Source organism: Actinia tenebrosa, unplaced genomic scaffold, assembly GCF_029948245.1.
Source record: "Actinia tenebrosa isolate PJP-AT-01 unplaced genomic scaffold, QUT_ActTen_1.0 PGA_scaffold1__47_contigs__length_23844297, whole genome shotgun sequence".
Lineage (NCBI taxonomy): Eukaryota > Metazoa > Cnidaria > Anthozoa > Actiniaria > Actiniidae > Actinia > Actinia tenebrosa.
This window is the reverse complement of record NW_028292578.1, coordinates 21,980,807-21,998,980: the sequence shown is the minus strand read 5'-3', so window position 1 is coordinate 21,998,980 and position 18,174 is coordinate 21,980,807. Positions and strand designations below refer to the sequence as shown.

The 18,174-nt window shown below is 38.7% G+C and overlaps 1 protein-coding gene across 1 annotated transcript; it reads left to right on the top strand.

The window, feature by feature from the left end:
• The first annotated feature begins 440 nt into the window (after positions 1 to 440).
• On the top strand, positions 441 to 17,531 carry LOC116304959 (uncharacterized). The gene is made up of 19 exons (XM_089033359.1): positions 441 to 3,252; positions 4,010 to 4,366; positions 4,927 to 5,347; positions 5,771 to 6,060; positions 6,230 to 6,925; positions 7,169 to 7,486; positions 7,846 to 7,912; positions 8,094 to 8,510; positions 8,587 to 8,791; positions 9,405 to 9,546; positions 9,889 to 10,002; positions 10,770 to 10,856; positions 11,353 to 11,538; positions 11,615 to 11,787; positions 12,284 to 12,744; positions 13,036 to 13,229; positions 13,319 to 13,520; positions 13,672 to 13,820; positions 13,919 to 17,531. Exons 1-19 carry the CDS (start codon positions 688 to 690, stop codon positions 16,799 to 16,801), a joined length of 9,927 nt encoding a protein of 3,308 aa, XP_088889485.1. The 5' UTR covers positions 441 to 687; the 3' UTR covers positions 16,802 to 17,531.
• Positions 17,532 to 18,174: the final 643 nt, after the last annotated feature.

The following is an 18,174-nucleotide window of genomic DNA, read 5'->3' as shown; positions in this document are numbered from 1 at the left end:
TTCAGCATGAAAAAAAGAGACTCTGATTGCAGCCCAATAATTGGTCATGAAAGAAAAGGATGGTGCCTAAGTAAGTTTGCCGTTACACACGGAAAATACAAGCAAGTCATAGCTAAACATGCCAAATGTACTATTCACTTTATTTATATGTTTACTGTTAGCTTCCTGCGGAGATCCATGTCAAAACGTTTGACAAGAAGATGGCACACCGCGGCTGATCATGAACCTGTAACGTAGTGTAAGCTCTACTATTAGCAAGCTGTTAGAACTCCAAAACAAAAACAAAAATTCAAAATTAAAATAAATGTAGATGTAGGTAGTATATGAAAATGTTAAAATGCTATCATTCCTGTTCTGACGTCACGACGAAATGACGAGGTTAACGGGTAAACACCGCTGAATGTGTTGTACGAAGGCTCAAGAAGGAGTACGTGGAACGCCTGGTAAAGAGTGTATTTCCAAGAATGTCAGTTGTTGTTTACTTGACGTGAGGGATGTATTCTTGGAAAAACAGGAAGAAACCTAGCGTTTCTTAGAAAACGATTAATATGTGGAACCAGTAGATACGATTGGTACAAATATGATGCTTGTAGGATACATTTAAATTGTTAAAAATGCCCAAATCGTTCATCATAATGTAGCGTAAAGATCTTCAAGCTTTGAACTGCGTCTTGTCACCGAGAAGGTATGGCAAAGAGTGCTGCTTCAAACACAACCTTGGTTGGTACTGAACTCTTTAAATCCGAAGTAACGAAGGTATTGCTAGCTGAGAAAGACCGTAAATTAGAAACCTGCCAATTTAAGTTAGCTTACGAAAAGCAATTTGGCAAACAATTCAATCATCAGAAATATGGATTCTTGAAGAAAAAGTTGACGGGATATTTTGATGATGTAGGTGATGTCGTTAGCTTTGAAAACGAAAGAAAATTCATAGTGTTGAAAGAGAAAGCAAGTGTCTCACAGAATAAACCAACGCCTAGTCAAGTTTCTTCTTCATCAGAAAGTTTAAAGGATGGAAACAGGACAAACAGTGTGCAATCACTCCAAAAATGTAAAACAAGAACCAGCAGCATTCGTGGTGCAGGTCTTATTGAATCAACTTCCAAATCTGCAACTGATGTTAAAGAAAAGCAGTTAGTTAGCCGTCTACCTACAGAACTGTTCTCTTCAGATGATTTGTCATCAGGCATTGAAAGATTCAAAGCTAAAGCTGTTCATCAAGTGAAAAGTCTATCTGATTCCAACAAGCAAGAACAAGAAAAGAATAGAGTAGGCACAGAAACATTTGACAGTATCGATCAAAGTCTTTCCGGATCATCTTTGATTGAGAGTCTTCCATCATCATCACCTATAAACCATGAAAACAGTAGAATGAATTCATGCGGAGATAGAAGTACAGAGGAAATCCCAAACAGTGAGTTAGAAAGTTACCCAAAGCATCTTTTTATGGATCATCCTGTTCCAAGTACTGATTCAGTTAATCCTAAAAAACCCTTATCTGGTGTCAATCTTTTCAAGTCTGAAGTCAAGCAGCTCTTGCTCACACAGCCAAACTATACTCTGGATGTGGGAAGATTTAAGTCTAGCTACAAAGCTGAATTTAACAGCAATTTCAGCTCAAGAAAGTATGGATTTACAACAAAAAAGGTATCAAAGTCATTGGAGAACATTTTGGATGTTGTAATTCTTGAAAATATTGGAAGCAGTCTTTTCATGAAACTGAAAGATAAATCTGATCCTCAAGCATTTGATCTAAAACCGCTTACAACACCGAAGCCTATTGACTCAAAGCAACCAGATGTTCTGTGTCAGTCAAGTCTAATGTCAACTCCAATACCAGCAGTATCTCTTAATACAAAGCAGGCTCCACTTGCCATACCTACACCAGTTACCCCAGGGTTTCAAGGCAAGAGTTCCAAGGCCAGAGATTCAGGCCTTCCAGCTACTACCATGACAACAGGCCTTCAAGCTACTACCATGACAACAGGCCTTCAAGCTACTACCATGACAACAGGCCTTCAAGCTACTACCATGACAACAGGCCTTCAAGCCTTCAAGCTTATTGACTCAAAGCAACCAGACGTTCTGTGTCAGTCAAGTCTAATGTCAACTCCAATACCAGCCGTAGCTCTTAATACAAAGCAGGCTCCACTTGCCATACCTACACCAGTTTCCCTAGGGTTTCTAGGCAAGGGTTTCAAGGCCAGAGTTTCAGGCCTTCCAGCTACTACCATGACAACAAGCCTTCAATCCAATAAGCCTGTTTATTCAAAGCAACCAGACATTCTGTGTCAGTCAAGTCTAATGTTAACTCCAATACCAGCCGTAGCTCTTAATACAAAGCAGGCTCCACTTGCCATACCTACACCAGTTACCCCAGGGTTTCAAGGCAAGGGTTTCAAGGCCAGAGTTTCAGGCCTTCAAGCTACTACCATGACAACAGGCTTTCAATCCAATAAGCCTGTTTATTCAAAGCAACCAGACATTATGTGTCAGTCAAGTCTAATGTTAACTCCAATAGCAGCCGCAGCTCTTAATACAAAGCAGGCTCCACTTGCCATACCTACACCAGTTACCCCAGGGTTTCAAGGCAAGGGTTTCAAGGCCAGAGTTTCAGGCCTTCAAGCTACTACCATGACAACAGGCCTTCAAGCTACTACCATGACAACAGGCCTTCAAGCTACTACCATGACAACAGGCCTTCAAGCTACTACCATGACAACAGGCCTTCAAGCTACTACCATGACAACAGGCCTTCAAGCTACTACTATAGCAACACCAATTACCTCTTCTAAAAAGATGGTGCCTTCTCTTGCAAGCATTATGAAGGAGCAAAAGGCACAGTCTCTGGAAGAACCAGTTGATTTCCCAAGTCTACCTGCTGGACCATCACCATCTACCAAACCCAGACATTCAAAGATGAGAAACCCCAGTCATGATGTAGTAGATGAACAACGCTGTTTAGATACTCCCGGCCCATTTGAAGAATCATTTAAATATGCTTATGATACGCCACTAGCAAGTTCTTCCCTCAAGAAAAGTGCCAGTACGAAGATGTCATCTCAAGAAATCAACGAGATAGCAAAGCAGGTTTGGGAGAGCATTTCAGCTGATGGTGAGCATGTATCATTGGAAATAGTCAAAGTCAGGCTTTGTAAAAGGCTTGGAGTAAAACAGCTTAATGAGTTGGGATACAGAAAACCTGACATAGACATCACAGTTCTCAAGGATTTAAGTAGACTTCTTTGCAAGGTAAGATATGATAATAATTGTTTTTAAGTTCTCCCATTTCTTTAAGACATTTTTTTGTGGTCAGTATATTCTTCTTAAATGGTTAAATGGTAAACCTATTTTACAGTCTCATATTTGCAACATACATGTACAGTACAGCTCGCAGGGATGTTAACATGTCCACGCCTGATTTCCGTGGGCAGTCATTATTGCGTCCAATATCTTTCTAAAGTATGCAAGTATGCAAGCTATGATTAGTCAAGAACTATGCTTTATTACAGTCAAACTGGCTCAAGTTTATGTTGCTAATGCCATCTTCATGCACATTGGACATGCATGCTGTGTGCATTTATAAAGCACTCGGGGATTGGCAGAACATGAGAGAAGTGTTAGGAGAAGCACGTCATGTAACAACACTTCTCAAGTGTTCTACCAACTCCTAAGTGCTTTATAACTGCACTCCGCACAGGAAACAAGTTTTTTGTTGCTTTTATAAAATACAAACTACAATAACCATTATTTTAGATTGGAATGATGCAGCTGAAAGTGCACACTCATGCTGTGTGCTCTCATAAAGCAGGTGCGCCCAACCAATCAGAATGCAACATTTATAACAGTTATTTGATAATGAATATTACAACATATTTTTTATTTGTTTAAAATAAATAAAACAGTTTTTTATAGTGCCCCTTAGTACTTAGGAAGCTTTGAAAGCACTCAAGTTGTAAGTTCTGTTTGTTAAATATGGTCATACTCTTCTTTATTGTATGTTGTATAGCTTGATCTGTATTGCCGTGCATATGTAATGGTACACAGCATATCAACATTAAGTGAACTTGGACAAGGCATGGCAAGACTCTTGGACAAGAAAGACTTCCTTGATCTGCAAGTTGGTCCGCTAGTCAAGCTACCTGTGGTATATGATCTGTTTAAAGCACCATCAGAGGATGTCATGATGCATCAAGTCACTACTGTACACATACTGAAGCATCTTAACCAGTACTTGACCAAGAAGGAAAAATGGACTAGCAAGGTTGATTTACAGGACTTCATGCAGTACTTGTGTGATAGATATCAGTGTTCTACTCCCTATGAACTTGGTGTACGGATACAGAGTATAGGCTTGGGAATATCTGTAAGTACTGTATGAACTAGAGCAGTTTTTGTATGACTGTGAAAAACTCAGTGCCGTGCCGTGACCGTGATGTTTTCTAGAATTTTAATTGGCTGATTTTTTTCTTGTGCAATGTGATTGGTCTGAAAGAGCCGTGACTTTGGCGTGACCGTGTTCGTGCTGTGTTTATGCCGTGTTCTGGGTATTTGATTGGATGGAGAGTAAATTCTCGTGCAATGTGATTGGTCTGGCGTATCCCTTGCCGTGTCATGGCCATGTTTGTGCTGTGAATTTTTCACAGTCATACAAAAACTGCACTATAACTAGTGAGAAGTTTTAGGAGAGGCATGACTCAGAGAATTGCTACTTCAATACTTACAGTATTTGAATGTGTACAAAATACAGAGTTTTGGCCTGGGTTCTTTCAGTACAATGCACAACTTTTAGTTTTTTTTTTGTTCAGGGTAGAACAGGTAAATAGGAAATCTTAGCCTCTATAAGATGTCTACTGTCTATATTTATTTATTAATAGTATACTGCATATTTTAATGATAAAATGTTTTGAATCATATTATAAATAGGTGTTAAAGAGAGCTCAGAAGTCTCAAAGTGAAAAATCCAAGGAGGTAGAACAAGAATTAGCAATTGACATGGAAAGAGAAATAGAAAAGAGGTGCAGGAAAATCAAAGATGATCTGCTGGGATCTTCACATGGTGATGAGAGAAGTGTCCTACACAAGCTCTTGGGTTCGTCTGTAGTTGATATTCTCACCGTAGTCTTCAATCATTGTAAAGACATGTTCAAACCAAAATCCTTTGAAAAGGTTAACAAGTTTCTGAACACAGTGACCTCAGAGAAATCATTCAGGGATCTGTTCAATTTGGCACTTCACATGGGCTGTAAAGATATTGTGAAGGATGTGTTGAAGGACTATGGATCAGAGCTCTTAGAAGAAGAGAGAAAAAGCAGGACACAAGAAACAGCTTTACCACCAAAAAAAGGTATGTACAACTGCTTGAGCTTGTTATTTATGTTGTTGCGAACCAGACAACTTCAGATGAGGAAAGCATAAATGGTGTAGGGAAGCATGGGTGGTGTAGGGAAGCATGTGTGGTGTAGGGAAGCACGGGTGGTGTAGGGAAGCACGGGTGGTGTAGGGAAGCATAGGTGGAGTCCACTCTGAGTCATTAGGGTTAACCCTAACCCAAAGTTTAATAGACTTAGATAAGATTAAGCATATGCCTTATCTGATTTTTGGGCTGCCATCTTTTGATTAATTGAAGCCAAAAATCCAGATGTCTGGGAGTTGTTGAAGTTATAGAAAAGGGAAAAGTAAATATCATTTAAAACATAGAATTGTGATAAAATAGTTACATGTTTGTATGTTCACTAATGAAATTATTTTAAATTAATGTTTACCATAGGTCAATTAATAAAAGAGGCAAAAGATTGGTTAAATGGGGCTGAAAAATTAGATCTCTCTACGTTGGCAACAATTGAAACCAGACTTTTAAATCGTTTCTCTGGATTTGATGAGTTTTCTGCATTTGGTTATGGTACATGGTTGGAGTTTTTGAACAGTGAAAAAGAGCTTTGTAAGTTACTTGAGGATAAAGGTGTATCAGCTTGTGGTGGATCAAGGAATAGCAGACATGAGGTGGATTTGAACAGTGTGTTGGACTTCATTATTCAATGTGGAACAAGAGCAACTGAGGTAGGAAGGAGAATGGAAGGGGTTATTACAGGTGTATTTGAAAGGGAGTACACTGAATTATTCAGAATTGAAACAAGTAATTACAGTATAAATAAATAATAATTTTGCTCATAGTAAAGCATTTTCCCCATTTTACTAAAATTGTTTGTACTTTGTGTACACATTGCAGGATTTGGTGGAGCATGCATTGTGCAGTCATTATCATGTACCCAGTGTAACAGACCTCGGTGCTAAATCTTACAAAACCCTAGCAAAACAAGCCCTTCAAAGAAAACATATACAACAATCTGTGGTCTATGAATTAGCACTTGTTTGTAAAGATGGTGACACGAGCATCCTTCATCATCTACATCCAAACACTACTGATAGAGCAAAACCAAGAGCTGGTTTATTAGGATGGAAGAGTGCTGATGATGCAGTGAGGTCACTAGCAAGTGCACCATTACTAGCCGACATGAAGGAATGGACACAATGGGATGCAGTATTCAAACCATGTTTAGGTGATTTGAAGCTCTTTATTGCACAAGTATCTCTCAAGAAACGTGATGATGGTATCCAACTTCAAGCCTTAGAGACTGAAGAGGGACGACTTTTGAAAGTAAACACTGATGTGAGCCCAGATGATCTTAAAAAGTCTGTTGATAAGAAAGATGTTATTGAGACAACAGGTATTCTCGTTTCCTTGGTAATCAAATATGGTGGTATCCAAGCAACGCCTCTTGCATTGATAGTCAACCACATGAGATCTGCATTGTTGGCGTTGGCATCAACTGATCAAGCGGATGATGGTCAAAGATGTGCTCGTTTTGTTCTTCATTGTTTGTGTAGGTTACCTCATAGGATATGTGTTGCTGTAGCATCTAAGGTATAGTCATTTAATGATAATTAGAGTTTTTTAACCATCACATGATGGCAGCCATGACAGGATGAGGCAGAAAAAATTGAATCTGATGTACAATCTAGTTTACATTAGGAGGAACTCAGTTTCCCAAGGAGAAAAAGCTCTTCCGTCATAGCAGCCACCACGTGATGGTGCAAATTCACCATTGATTATTTAACTCTGGTAAAGTAAGGATACCATTTATTGATGTTGTCGTTTTTGTTGTAGGTATTTTTAGAACCCCTAGGAGCAGCAGTAGGAACAACTTTGTCAAATCAACTTGTCCTGTCCTGCTGTGACAGCTATCAGCAGAGGTCCTGTCTTCATCGGCTGGGTCTCTCTCTTGGTCACACAGAATGGATTGAAGACTTTAAATCTGTTATGACTGGTGAAACAGAAAATCAAGCATTAGAAGAAGAGAGAAAAAAGATATTCCAGGAGTTGCGGCCAGTGGCCATCATCAAACCAGTGACAGCAGAACCAATCAAACAAGAAGAAGTAGAAGTAGAAGAGGAGGTACTGGAGAAGGAGGACACACTAGTGAAGGTAGTTGCCTTAACTTTATCAAAATTTTAGAGGTGCTTTAGTGAAGAAGTCTCACAAATATTTGACTAATGACTAATATTTTAGTTTATCATTTCTATGTATTTTATTAATTAATTTAAATTCTGATAAACACTTTCGTGCAGCATTGCTATGTGCTGATCAAGAAAATAGTTGTTTACAGAGAAATCACACAATAGACTACTTGTAAAATATGCTATAAATGGTCTATCAAAAAAAATCAATAGAGTACATATGTAAGGGTATACTTGATGGTAGTCTATTTCCATGTTGAGATCTAAATCATGTTGGAGCAGTGAAAACAGTCGTAAAATAACCATTGATGGTTTTCTTGATTCAAGGAAGTGATTCTGGAAGAAGATCAAGTGATTGAATTCTCAGCAGCAGGTGAAACACCAACACCACAAGGTAGAGTACTGGTACACTCACATGTATTACCTAGTCATAGAATGTTCATGCAATGATACAATCACAGGCAATGATCATTTGTTTTAAAATTGACCATGTAAGCTGAAGAAGAAGACTGATTGTGACTGGTATCTAGATTAAGATGCCATTAACTGAGTAGATGTATTTCTACACTGTACAGGTGCCATTGAATGCAGTCATCAACAGGTTTCAATAGATGAGGAAGAGGAAGATGATAATTCAGAACAGAATCCCTGTGAAGCCTTGATTGAAAGCATTCGCAAAGAGGAGTTTGGAATTGGAGTTACTCTTGGTGAAGAGGAAAGCAAACTTGTGCAAAAGCAGCGTGAACGTGAAGGAAGAAGTTTACATCGTTTATCTTCAGAACTTTACAGCAGAGATACACATTTTGTGTTGGAATTGATCCAGAATGCAGATGACAACACCTTCACGACTGACTCACCTACTCTAGTCTTTGTTATTGAACCCCACATGGTGGTTGTTCTCAATAATGAAGTAGGCTTCAAAGAGGAAAACATCAGAGCTTTGTGTGATGTAGGAAAAAGTACCAAGGGTGCCCATCAATATGGCTATATTGGTGAGTAAACATTGTATTTTGTAACACAGGTTTTTTTAATCGCCAACTAATTTATAATTCTCTTGGTTTTGCACAGGTCAAAAGGGTATTGGATTCAAGTCAGTTTTTCGTGTGAGTGATCGGCCTGAAGTACATTCAAATGGATACCATATCTGTTTTGATGCTAACAGTGGCCCATCGGGATACATACTTCCACACTGGATAGATGATCACAAGATGATGCCATCAGTTAATGGGAGTCAACAACCATCTGACATACTAAATGATCTACAGCTAGATCGGTAAGGAAATGCCTAGCTGTTGCTCTTGTCAAACTAAAGTGTTTACTTTAAGGACAGCATGCACTGCTTTGACGCTGTCTCTCTTAATGCTGCACATTTGTAGTTTCTGCCTTGGGTTGTGGGCTAGATTCCCGACTTAGCCACATACAATGAATGTGAGTTGAGTTTGTATGATTGTGTTGTTCTCTCCCTTGCCCTTGAGTTTTTTTCCCAGGTTCTCCAGCTTTCCTCCCTCCATAAAAATTTAATTCAACATGTGAGTGGAGTGTTGTATGTTGTAAATAGTTAAGTAGTCAGTGGTAGTGTGTAGGAGTGTACCTGGGGGAGGAGTTGAGTGTTGTATGTTGTAAATAGTTAAGTAGCCTTTGGTAGTGTGTAAGGAGTGTACCTCAGGGAGGAAGGAACCTTGCCTGGTGGGTAAAGTTTGTAAAATATACAATTTTGCTATTTTCATATTTGGTACTATAATTAAACTTCATTTTTAAAAACTGCCAAAAAAATCTTACAAGAAATCCTACATTAGCTGGTTTAATGTGCACAACATGTAACATGACATACCAGAACATCTGTTACGTTGGGATCTGTAATGTTATGAATAAATAATATCTTACAGTTGGATGACAAGAATAGTTCTTCCACTGAAGGAGGAATTTCATGGTGACAAGAAGAATTCATTGTCTGCACGCTTTAATGATGTTCATCCTTCTTTACTCCTCTTCCTTCATCGTCTTCGCAAGATCATCTTGGCCAAAAAGGTACCTAGAGGTTATTCTTCATCATACCTTGTCACGCCAGTAGGCACTAGAGGGTGTTGCTGGGGTATTATGGCTAATAAAAAGAATATGGATCAAAATTATTTCTCCAGGGAGGAGGGGTTGGATCAATGGTAAACCCTTTCCCTTTTCAATAGCTCAATTTCTGACCACAAGGCCTATTCATTTGGTGCTCTATAAGGTTATCATTTTTATAGCAAATATCGTACAAACTACTAAAGATCTAGCTATGGCCTTGGCAGCAAAATAACTTTCACTTGCTCCATTGTGCTTGAGAGCTACATACAAATATTATTTTAAAAGGTAGAATTTTGTATTCTTTAGAATAAAGTTCAACAGATGACAAGACAAGATCTTGGTGATGATATTGTTGAAATAAGTGATGGTAATGGAACAAACCATTGGTTAGTGGTAAAGAAACAACTGAAAGTAAAGGAGGTAAATAAATAATATATGATATTATCTAGCAAAAAATATTTTTGCTATTCACCACCACAATTACATCAGCAGCACAGTGCAAGGGGAATGAACTAAAAGTACAGTATTTGAAGGTGCAGGCGAAGATGACCCAGGAGCACAGCTCTAACCATTAGTTAGGGTCAGTTTGGCCCGGGGGGCGGGGGGAAGTACTACCACCCCAACTTGGGTAGGGGTGTGCCGCCAGGACCTCAAAACCCTGACCCTATCCCAGACCTAAAATTTTGATTTTACATACCCTACCCCAGACTAAAACTAAGATACACCCTATCCTAGTCTACACCTCGGTCATATTACATTTTGTTGACATGCAAAAGACCGTTATTCAATAGATTGCAATCAATATTTACTAACGTTTTTTATTGTTTTCGTGACGGCAGAAAGGGCGTAGCCTATTCGCCAGATAAAAACAACCAAATCGTTAACCCTATCCCAGACAAAATGTCAAAAAATGATACCCTATCCCAGACCCAAAAGCCGAAAAACCATACTCTATGGGGTGGCACATACCTGTATTGCAAATATAAGGGAGTACCCCCTCCCCCCGGGCAGTTTGCCAGGTTGAAGGAAAAGCTGGAGGGCCAGAAAACCCCTCTGAGTCAGAGAACCAACCAACTCAGCTGACATGGGGTGACTGGGACCCAAACTGTAAATCTCAGATGTGTGATCCTGAGTATACAAACCCATTACTAACACCAATATTAATAATAACATATATTTAATTTAAGGCAAGAGAGAATGTAGAGATGACAGAACTAGCCTTAGCATTTCCAATGACTGAACAAGAGAAGATGTCAAGTAGTGAGCTTCATGCGGTAAGTGATATCATGATATTTGAATAAAATATGAATTCCATCATGGTCCATCTTTCATTAATAATACACATTAGAAATTTTTTTCCAATTAAACTAATCTAAAAAAAGCTCATCACAACCGAGTCATCTTCATCATCATCACGTATCATTATATCATCACTGTCATCATCATGACAATCAGCATCATGCATCATCATCTTCAGCATTGTAACAATCATCATCATCATATATCATACTGTATATCATTATATCATCACTGTCATCATCACCATGACAATTAGCATCTCCAATATTGGCATCATCATCACCATCATCACTTATCAGCATTATTAATCATAATCATCACCATATTATTATCAAAGCATGGGTGGCGTAGCGGTGAGGGTGCTTGCCTCTCACCAATGTGACCCAAGTTCAATTCTCTGACTCGTTTATCTTCTGATTCTATGCGTTGTTTACTTACAACAAGCTGCTTTCCCCTTCGTTTTTCTCGTAGAAACCCTTACCAGTACAGAATGTGTTTGCTTACCTTCCCTTGAGAAGCTATGGATTCAAGTTTATTATTCAAGGTGATTTTGAGGTACCTTCCTCTCGTGAAGATGTGGATAGTGACAAGGCCTGGAACCAATGGTTACGTGAAGAAATCCCAAGACTATTTGTTGATGCTTTAGAAGTGTTTAAGGCAAGTTGGATAACCCTGCAGGGAACAATTCATTGCTTTATCAATTGTTAAATATCAAGTCATCATTCTATTGCAGAACCATCCTCATTTCCCAGGACTCTCAGGAGTTACAAAGTTCTTCCAATTTGTTCCACTGAAAGAAGAAATTCTGGATTTTTTCACCCCAGTTGCTGAAATCATCCTCAGATATTTGCAGGGGATGGATTGCCTTCCAGTTACGAAAGTTGTTGAAGATGTGAGCAAACAAAGGTTAGAGATTGAGCAATTGATAGTGGTAGTCTGTTTTTGTTATCTTGTTTGTTTGCTAGTGTTTGTTTGTTCTCCTGTCAGTGTTGGTTTTCAGCCATGTAAAGTGTGTTTGTTGTTGTTGTCTTGTTTACTAATGTATTCTTAGTGTTTGTTCTCCTGTCATTGTTGGTTCTCAGCCATGTAAAGTGTGTTTGTTATTGTTGTCTTGTTTACTAGTGTATTCTTAGTGTTTGTTCTCATTGTTGGTTCTCAGCCATGTAATGTGTGTTTGTTATTGTTGTCTTGTTTACTAGTGTATTCTTAGTGTTTGTTCTCCTGTCATTGTTGGTTCTCAGCCATGTAAAGTGTGTTTGTTGTTAATGTCTTGTTTACTAGTGTATTCTTAGTGTTTGTTCTCCCTGTCAGTGTTGGTTCTCAGCCATGTAAAGTGTGTTTGTTATTGTTGTGTTGTTTGCTTACTAGTTTATTCATGGTGTTTGTTTGTTCTCCCTATCAGTGTTGGTTCACAATATGATTGGATGCAACCATGTAGAGTTGTGGTTTGTGAAGACCCAGACATTGTGGCAGTGATTTCTCCAGAACTTCTCTACAGACACTTGGCCCTGCATTACCTGGCGCCTGACCTCATCTCTACTATCAACCCTGCTTTGAGAGAAGAACTTGGTATCACAACATTATCTGTTAAGCACTTAATTGATGTTGGAAGGTCTGTAATTAAAGGGGACTTATCAGGAACAACACAAGACAATGCAAAGAGAGTTCAGTGGATTTCTCAGTGGCTGTGCTGTGTTTATCGCTGTCTTGAAAGGGAACATAACAGTAGTTCGGAGATACTGGAACAGATTGCTGCTTTGAACATCTTCCCTCTCAGCGATTACACATTTGTAAACCTGAGAGACAATGCCATCTTCTTTCCTCTCTCCACAAACCAGCAAACAATGAAGCAAAAGAAAAAACGTAAGTCACTAGTAAAACATAGGTTGGTGTCATGATTATAAACTACATTTTTCTCCAACAATGAGGAATTTATTTCCGAACTATCCGGCAAAAGCGCACATCTTAAGACGATTTTCAAAATACAATAATTAATGCAAAACAAGGTTTCAAGGTTCAATATACAGTATAATGTTCGATATAAATAAAATAGATATATATAACTTTTGCCCCAATTACAATTTGGCTCTTGTGTCCATAGTGAAAAAAGTAAAAACCTTATCGAGTAAACATTTGTAATTACTGTTATTAAAGGGTCCAGTGCCAAATACCTCCAAGAGCTCGAAAAAGATCTTTTGGTGTTGAACCCTGAGCTATTAGACCACTTAGAGAATGTGGGACACAGCCAAGTGGAAAAACTACTGCAGCAATTGGGTGTAAAGAGCTGGACGGCCAAAGATGTCATCCATAACCACATACTGCCAACTTTGAAGTCTGATAAATGGAAGGTTGGTTTTATTTGGCACAGAAATGTAATGTACTACTAGCTAGCACTGTAATCATAATCAAGGACTTACCAATTTACTCTTTCACGTAGGAAAAGACAAATGAAGTACTGCAGTGTTACTTGGTATATGTGTTCACGGAGCACATGTCAGATAGGACACTCTGTGATCTAGATGAACTGAAAGGTTGTGCTCAAGTCTTGACAAACAAGGGACCAGTAAACCCAAGCAAAACTCCAGTGCATTTTACGAGCAAATATGGAAATCACTTGAATCTTAGTAAAGATATTCCAAGTAAGTTGAATTAGGGTTTGGCTTCTATGGTCCTATCTTTGGTAGTGCACTTGCCTTTCACCTCTTTCAAACCCGGATAGTTGGTCTTCCCTTGTTCCTGGCATTGTCCTGGAAACAATAATCAAGTGTGTTAATATTGTTTGTTCACCAGGCATCTCTTGGACCCTCATTAGTGACTGCTATCTGCATGAAACCCCAGAACACCACGTACAGGAATGGGAAAAGTTTTTCTCTGCTCTTGGTGTTCAACATTTTCTGGCCATAGAAAGAAGGCATGTCAAATTGAACAAGATAACAATTGTAAGTAATTACAGTTATGAAACTGGGCCATGTCTTAGATTTACCAGTAAATTATCAGTCAGCTCACAATCAACATTTTTGTTGTAAACTATTTGCAGGATTCCTCACCTTGGGCTCCATATTATGAATCATGGCCAAAGACATCTGATGGTGTATATGTGATTGAAGACTTCTGCTGCGATGAGTTGGATGAGTTCATGAGTAAAAGAGTAGACCCACAACAAGCTAAGGTCGTTGCAGAAAACCTTGACAAACAGTGGACAAATCACTACTCGAAGTATGCAGAAAAAATACCACTGAAAGATGGGGATGGAAAAGAACTTTATGGCCACAGCACTCTATCGTCATTCTTATTGACCTTGAAAACCAAAGATTGGCTTCCTGTGTTGCAGTCTAACACATGTAGTGTGCCCAGTGAACTATACCTTAACGGTAAGGAAGTGTACGACGTTTTGGATGACCATGTACAATATGTTGGTGCAAATCTACAGGACTCATCCTTTGCGAGGACCCTGGGCATAACTTCGATCATAACACTGGATAATCTTCTTCATAACTTGATAGAATGGTCCAAAACCTCCCAGTCGAAGGTTGCTGATCAAGGAAGGGGCTTTGTTACATCACTTGCACATATGAAAAGAGTTTATCAGTTTGTTCATGAAAAGTTTGAGACATCTACAAGTGATGATAAATCCAAGATCACCAGTGTCTTTCAGAAGAATCCATTAATTTTCTTTCCGCATGATTCATTCTTGGCCAAAGAAAAGCAAGATCAGAAGCAAGTGGGTGAGTTTCATCACAAAAAAGAAGTGTGCTGGAAAGATCCCTCTGATGTGACGCATGAGCTTGTCAAATCAAGGAAATACACTGCTAAACGTCACATTCTCTCTACTTGCTACAGCAAATACTATGACTTCTTCAAATGTTGTTTGGAAGTGGACCTCACTCCACATTCAGATGAGTATGTTGAAATGGCATCTGTCTTGGTCAATGAAAACCCTGTACCTACTCCATCAGTGCTGAAAATGATGATTGAAATTTTTGCTGTACTTGGTGGAAAGTGTTTGAAAAGACAATTGACAGAGACGAACTATACTCGTGTTGACAATGCCAACTATGCTCACACTGAACTTGATTTGGAAGAAGAAGAGATCAGTCCTGCTATTGCTGAATATTTGAAATCAAAACTTGCAACAGAAGATATTTTCCCTTGTGCTACTCGATGGGTATCCCTGTCAGTTAAGCCTGTAGTAGCTGATGACAAAAGCCTGAAAAAAGTCTTTGAACAAGAAAAGGGTGTTCACTTCATCGTACTAGAACATCGCTCACAAAAGACAAGACGACATGTAACAAAGATTCATGTTCATGAAAAGAAAATGGGATTTGTGCAAGTTTTCTTGAGAGCTTGTGGTATTCCCAAACTGAGTGCCTGTGTTGAGGAGTCATTGACAACCAATACAGTTGCATATCAGTGTCCTGAAGTTCAGCAGTACTTCCACCAAATTGTACCTTGTGTGCAAAGATACATCTATCACCAAATACCTGAATTGTATTCCAAACTTGTGGGAAACAAGTTTCCCGAGAGGCTTGCTGAAACTACTTTCGCCATTGCTGACAAATTAGAAGTAGTATATCATTTGAGACATCTGCCACAAGTGACTGTTGTACAACAAACAAAGTGGGGTCATGAAAATCATGAGAACAAGATTTTCTTTTATGCAGTTAGCAATCAGATGGAAATAGCTCAACCATTAAATCGAGAAATTGCAAAGCTTTTTGGTGCTGGAGGAACAGTTGTTGATAAGAAGTTTGAAAATTTTCTTGAACTGCTTCGAATGAATCTGGAGAATGATCTTGAAACTTTTCTATTCAATCAAGATGTTGAAAGTTTGCCAGAGGAAGAAGAGAAATGGTATGTTCCAGCACCAGAAATTCCAGAAACCCCAGAAATTGTTGAAGAAGACCTATTTGAGCCAGTTTTTCACACTGAAAAAGCTTCCTCCCGAGAATACGAAAATGATGGAGCTTTACACAGCTGGCCTCCACGAGCTCCTGTCTCTGGAATTAATAGCAGATCTTACCCCAGTGAGAACAGACCACAAGAAAAATCTCTAGAAATGTGGCCCGAACCAGAGCCACCTAATTCAATTAAGAACCAGATAACCACAGATAAGCCACTTCCATTGCAGACAAACAAACACCCTGCAGAATCATCCAGTGATAATAATGATTGTCAAACAACAGGTGGAGTGGTTTTTATGCATGATGTTGGTACAGATGCCAAAGGTTTAGTTTCTCATCAGCACAAACCAGAAATTACCTCCGGAAATGTTTCCCAACAAAAGACAGTAGCATTAGATGGAAGTGTTCAAAAAGATCCAACAAATCCTCAGATAGATTTAGAGAAGGAAGATAAAGCATCAGGAGAACAACCAGTACAAGCTTCACATCTACGCAACACTGTTAAAGCTGAGAACGTTTCTACTGCTATATTTACACCTGACATGAAAGTGATTGTGCAAGATCTAGAATTTGAAAACTTGCCAACTGAAGATGTATGCCTGCCAGATGTGTCTACCCTTCGTCAGAATCCAAACAAGGATGAAATTGGTCGTTGGGGTGAGGAGTTTGTTTATGAATATTTAAAATATTCACTGAAACCAGGTGATGAAGCTTCTATGATTAACATACAGTGGATAAATGAAAAGCAAAATTCTGTTGCTCCATATGACATTGAAATCAGGGAAAAGGGTAACGGTCAAACCATCACTTTCATTGAAGTTAAAAGTACTTCTGGTGAAGATAAGGAACACTTCGAAATTTCTGCTGCAGAACTCAAGTTTGCTATCGAACAAAGGGACAAGTTCCATTTGTATCGGGTCTTCAACGCTTGCTCAAGGGAAAATATACGCATTCAAAGAGTTAAGAACCTTGCCGTACATTTAGAGAACAAGTCAGTTAAACTTTTTATGATTCTTTAAATACTACTATGGAACTGATGCAATTCTTCATTTCATCTTATATGTTTTTTAACACTACAACCACCCAAGAGTTTTGCCTGAGGAAAACACCCAAAATCCATCAAAATCATAGGCTTTAGACCATGGGTCTTATTCACGCGGCAGCCATGTTGAATTGAACAATAGATTCCACCACGCGTAGCCTCAAATTCAAGCGCTTGAGAATTAATTGATGCTGGGGAAACAAAGGTTTTTATTCTCATGAGAATCAACATGGCCGCCGTGTGATAAAGGCCCATGCTTTTTAGCCAAAATTGTCGATTTTTAACATTTTTTGAATAATTCGCATAACTTTTGACAAGGTGTCAGAAACACCAAAAATCCATCAAAATCATAGGCTTTAGACCATGCTTTTTAGCCAAAAATGTCCATTTTTAACATTTTATGAATAATTCGCAAGGTGTGAAAAAGATTCAAAATCCATCGCAACCATTGGCTATAGTCCATACTTTGTCGTAAAAAAAGCAATGCATTTGAATAATTTATGGATAAGGCATGAATTTGACAAAGGTGCGAAGAAATCCAAAATCCATCAAAAATATTAGCTATAGTCCACGCTTTTTCACCAAAAATGTTCCATTTTTAACGTTTAACGTCATTAGTTAACGAATGAAGCCAAATACCCATGCATGGTTCCCTTGTATTCTTATCTTGGTTATCGGGTATCGAAAAATAAAGTTAAATAAACCAGGCTGACTTGTATTCTTATCTTGGTTAATGGGGAACAAAAAATAATGTTAAATAAACCAGGTTGACTTGTATTCTTAGCTTGGTTAATGGGGAACAAAAAATAAAGCCAAATAACCAAGGTTGACTTGTATTACCACTCCTAGGTGGACGGCTTAATGCCTAATTGATAAGGGGGTCGAAAGATCGAATTAGAATTTTTCAGTAGATTTTTGATTTCAGGGAGGAGAACTCGGAGAAAAATCCCTTGAAGCACAGGAGAGAACCAACAAACAACTCTACTCACATACAACACCGAGACCTGCAGGGCATTAGAAGCGCACGCCATTCGTGCTTCCCGTATTATTAGCTATTGGAAAACGAAAAATAAAGCTCAATAAACAGGTTTGACTCGTATTCCTAGCTTAGCTTGGTTATTGGGTATCGAAAGATAAAGCTCAATAACAAAGGCTGCCTGGTATCCTTGATTCCGGTTCAGGCGATTCGATTTTCGCCTACAACTCGTATACAACAAACTTGCGCCATCCTGCAACTCAAGTTGAAGCGTGTAAATCCAGCCTTCAACTCCCCTAAGATAGACGCGAGCGTGACAAAGGTCATCTTTTTCCTTACCGTGGTTATTTCGAAGCCAAAAATGAAGCTAAAAT

Bases quoted from the DNA above. Each gene is read 5' to 3' on its own strand.
- LOC116304959 (XM_089033359.1), top strand. From the start codon at position 688: ATGGCAAAGAGTGCTGCTTCAAACACAACCTTGGTTGGTACTGAACTC. The intron at 11,788-12,283 runs GTTAGAGATTGA...TCTCCCTATCAG, and splicing joins GAAGATGTGAGCAAACAAAG to TGTTGGTTCACAATATGATT. The intron at 13,230-13,318 runs GTTGGTTTTATT...TCTTTCACGTAG, and splicing joins TGAAGTCTGATAAATGGAAG to GAAAAGACAAATGAAGTACT.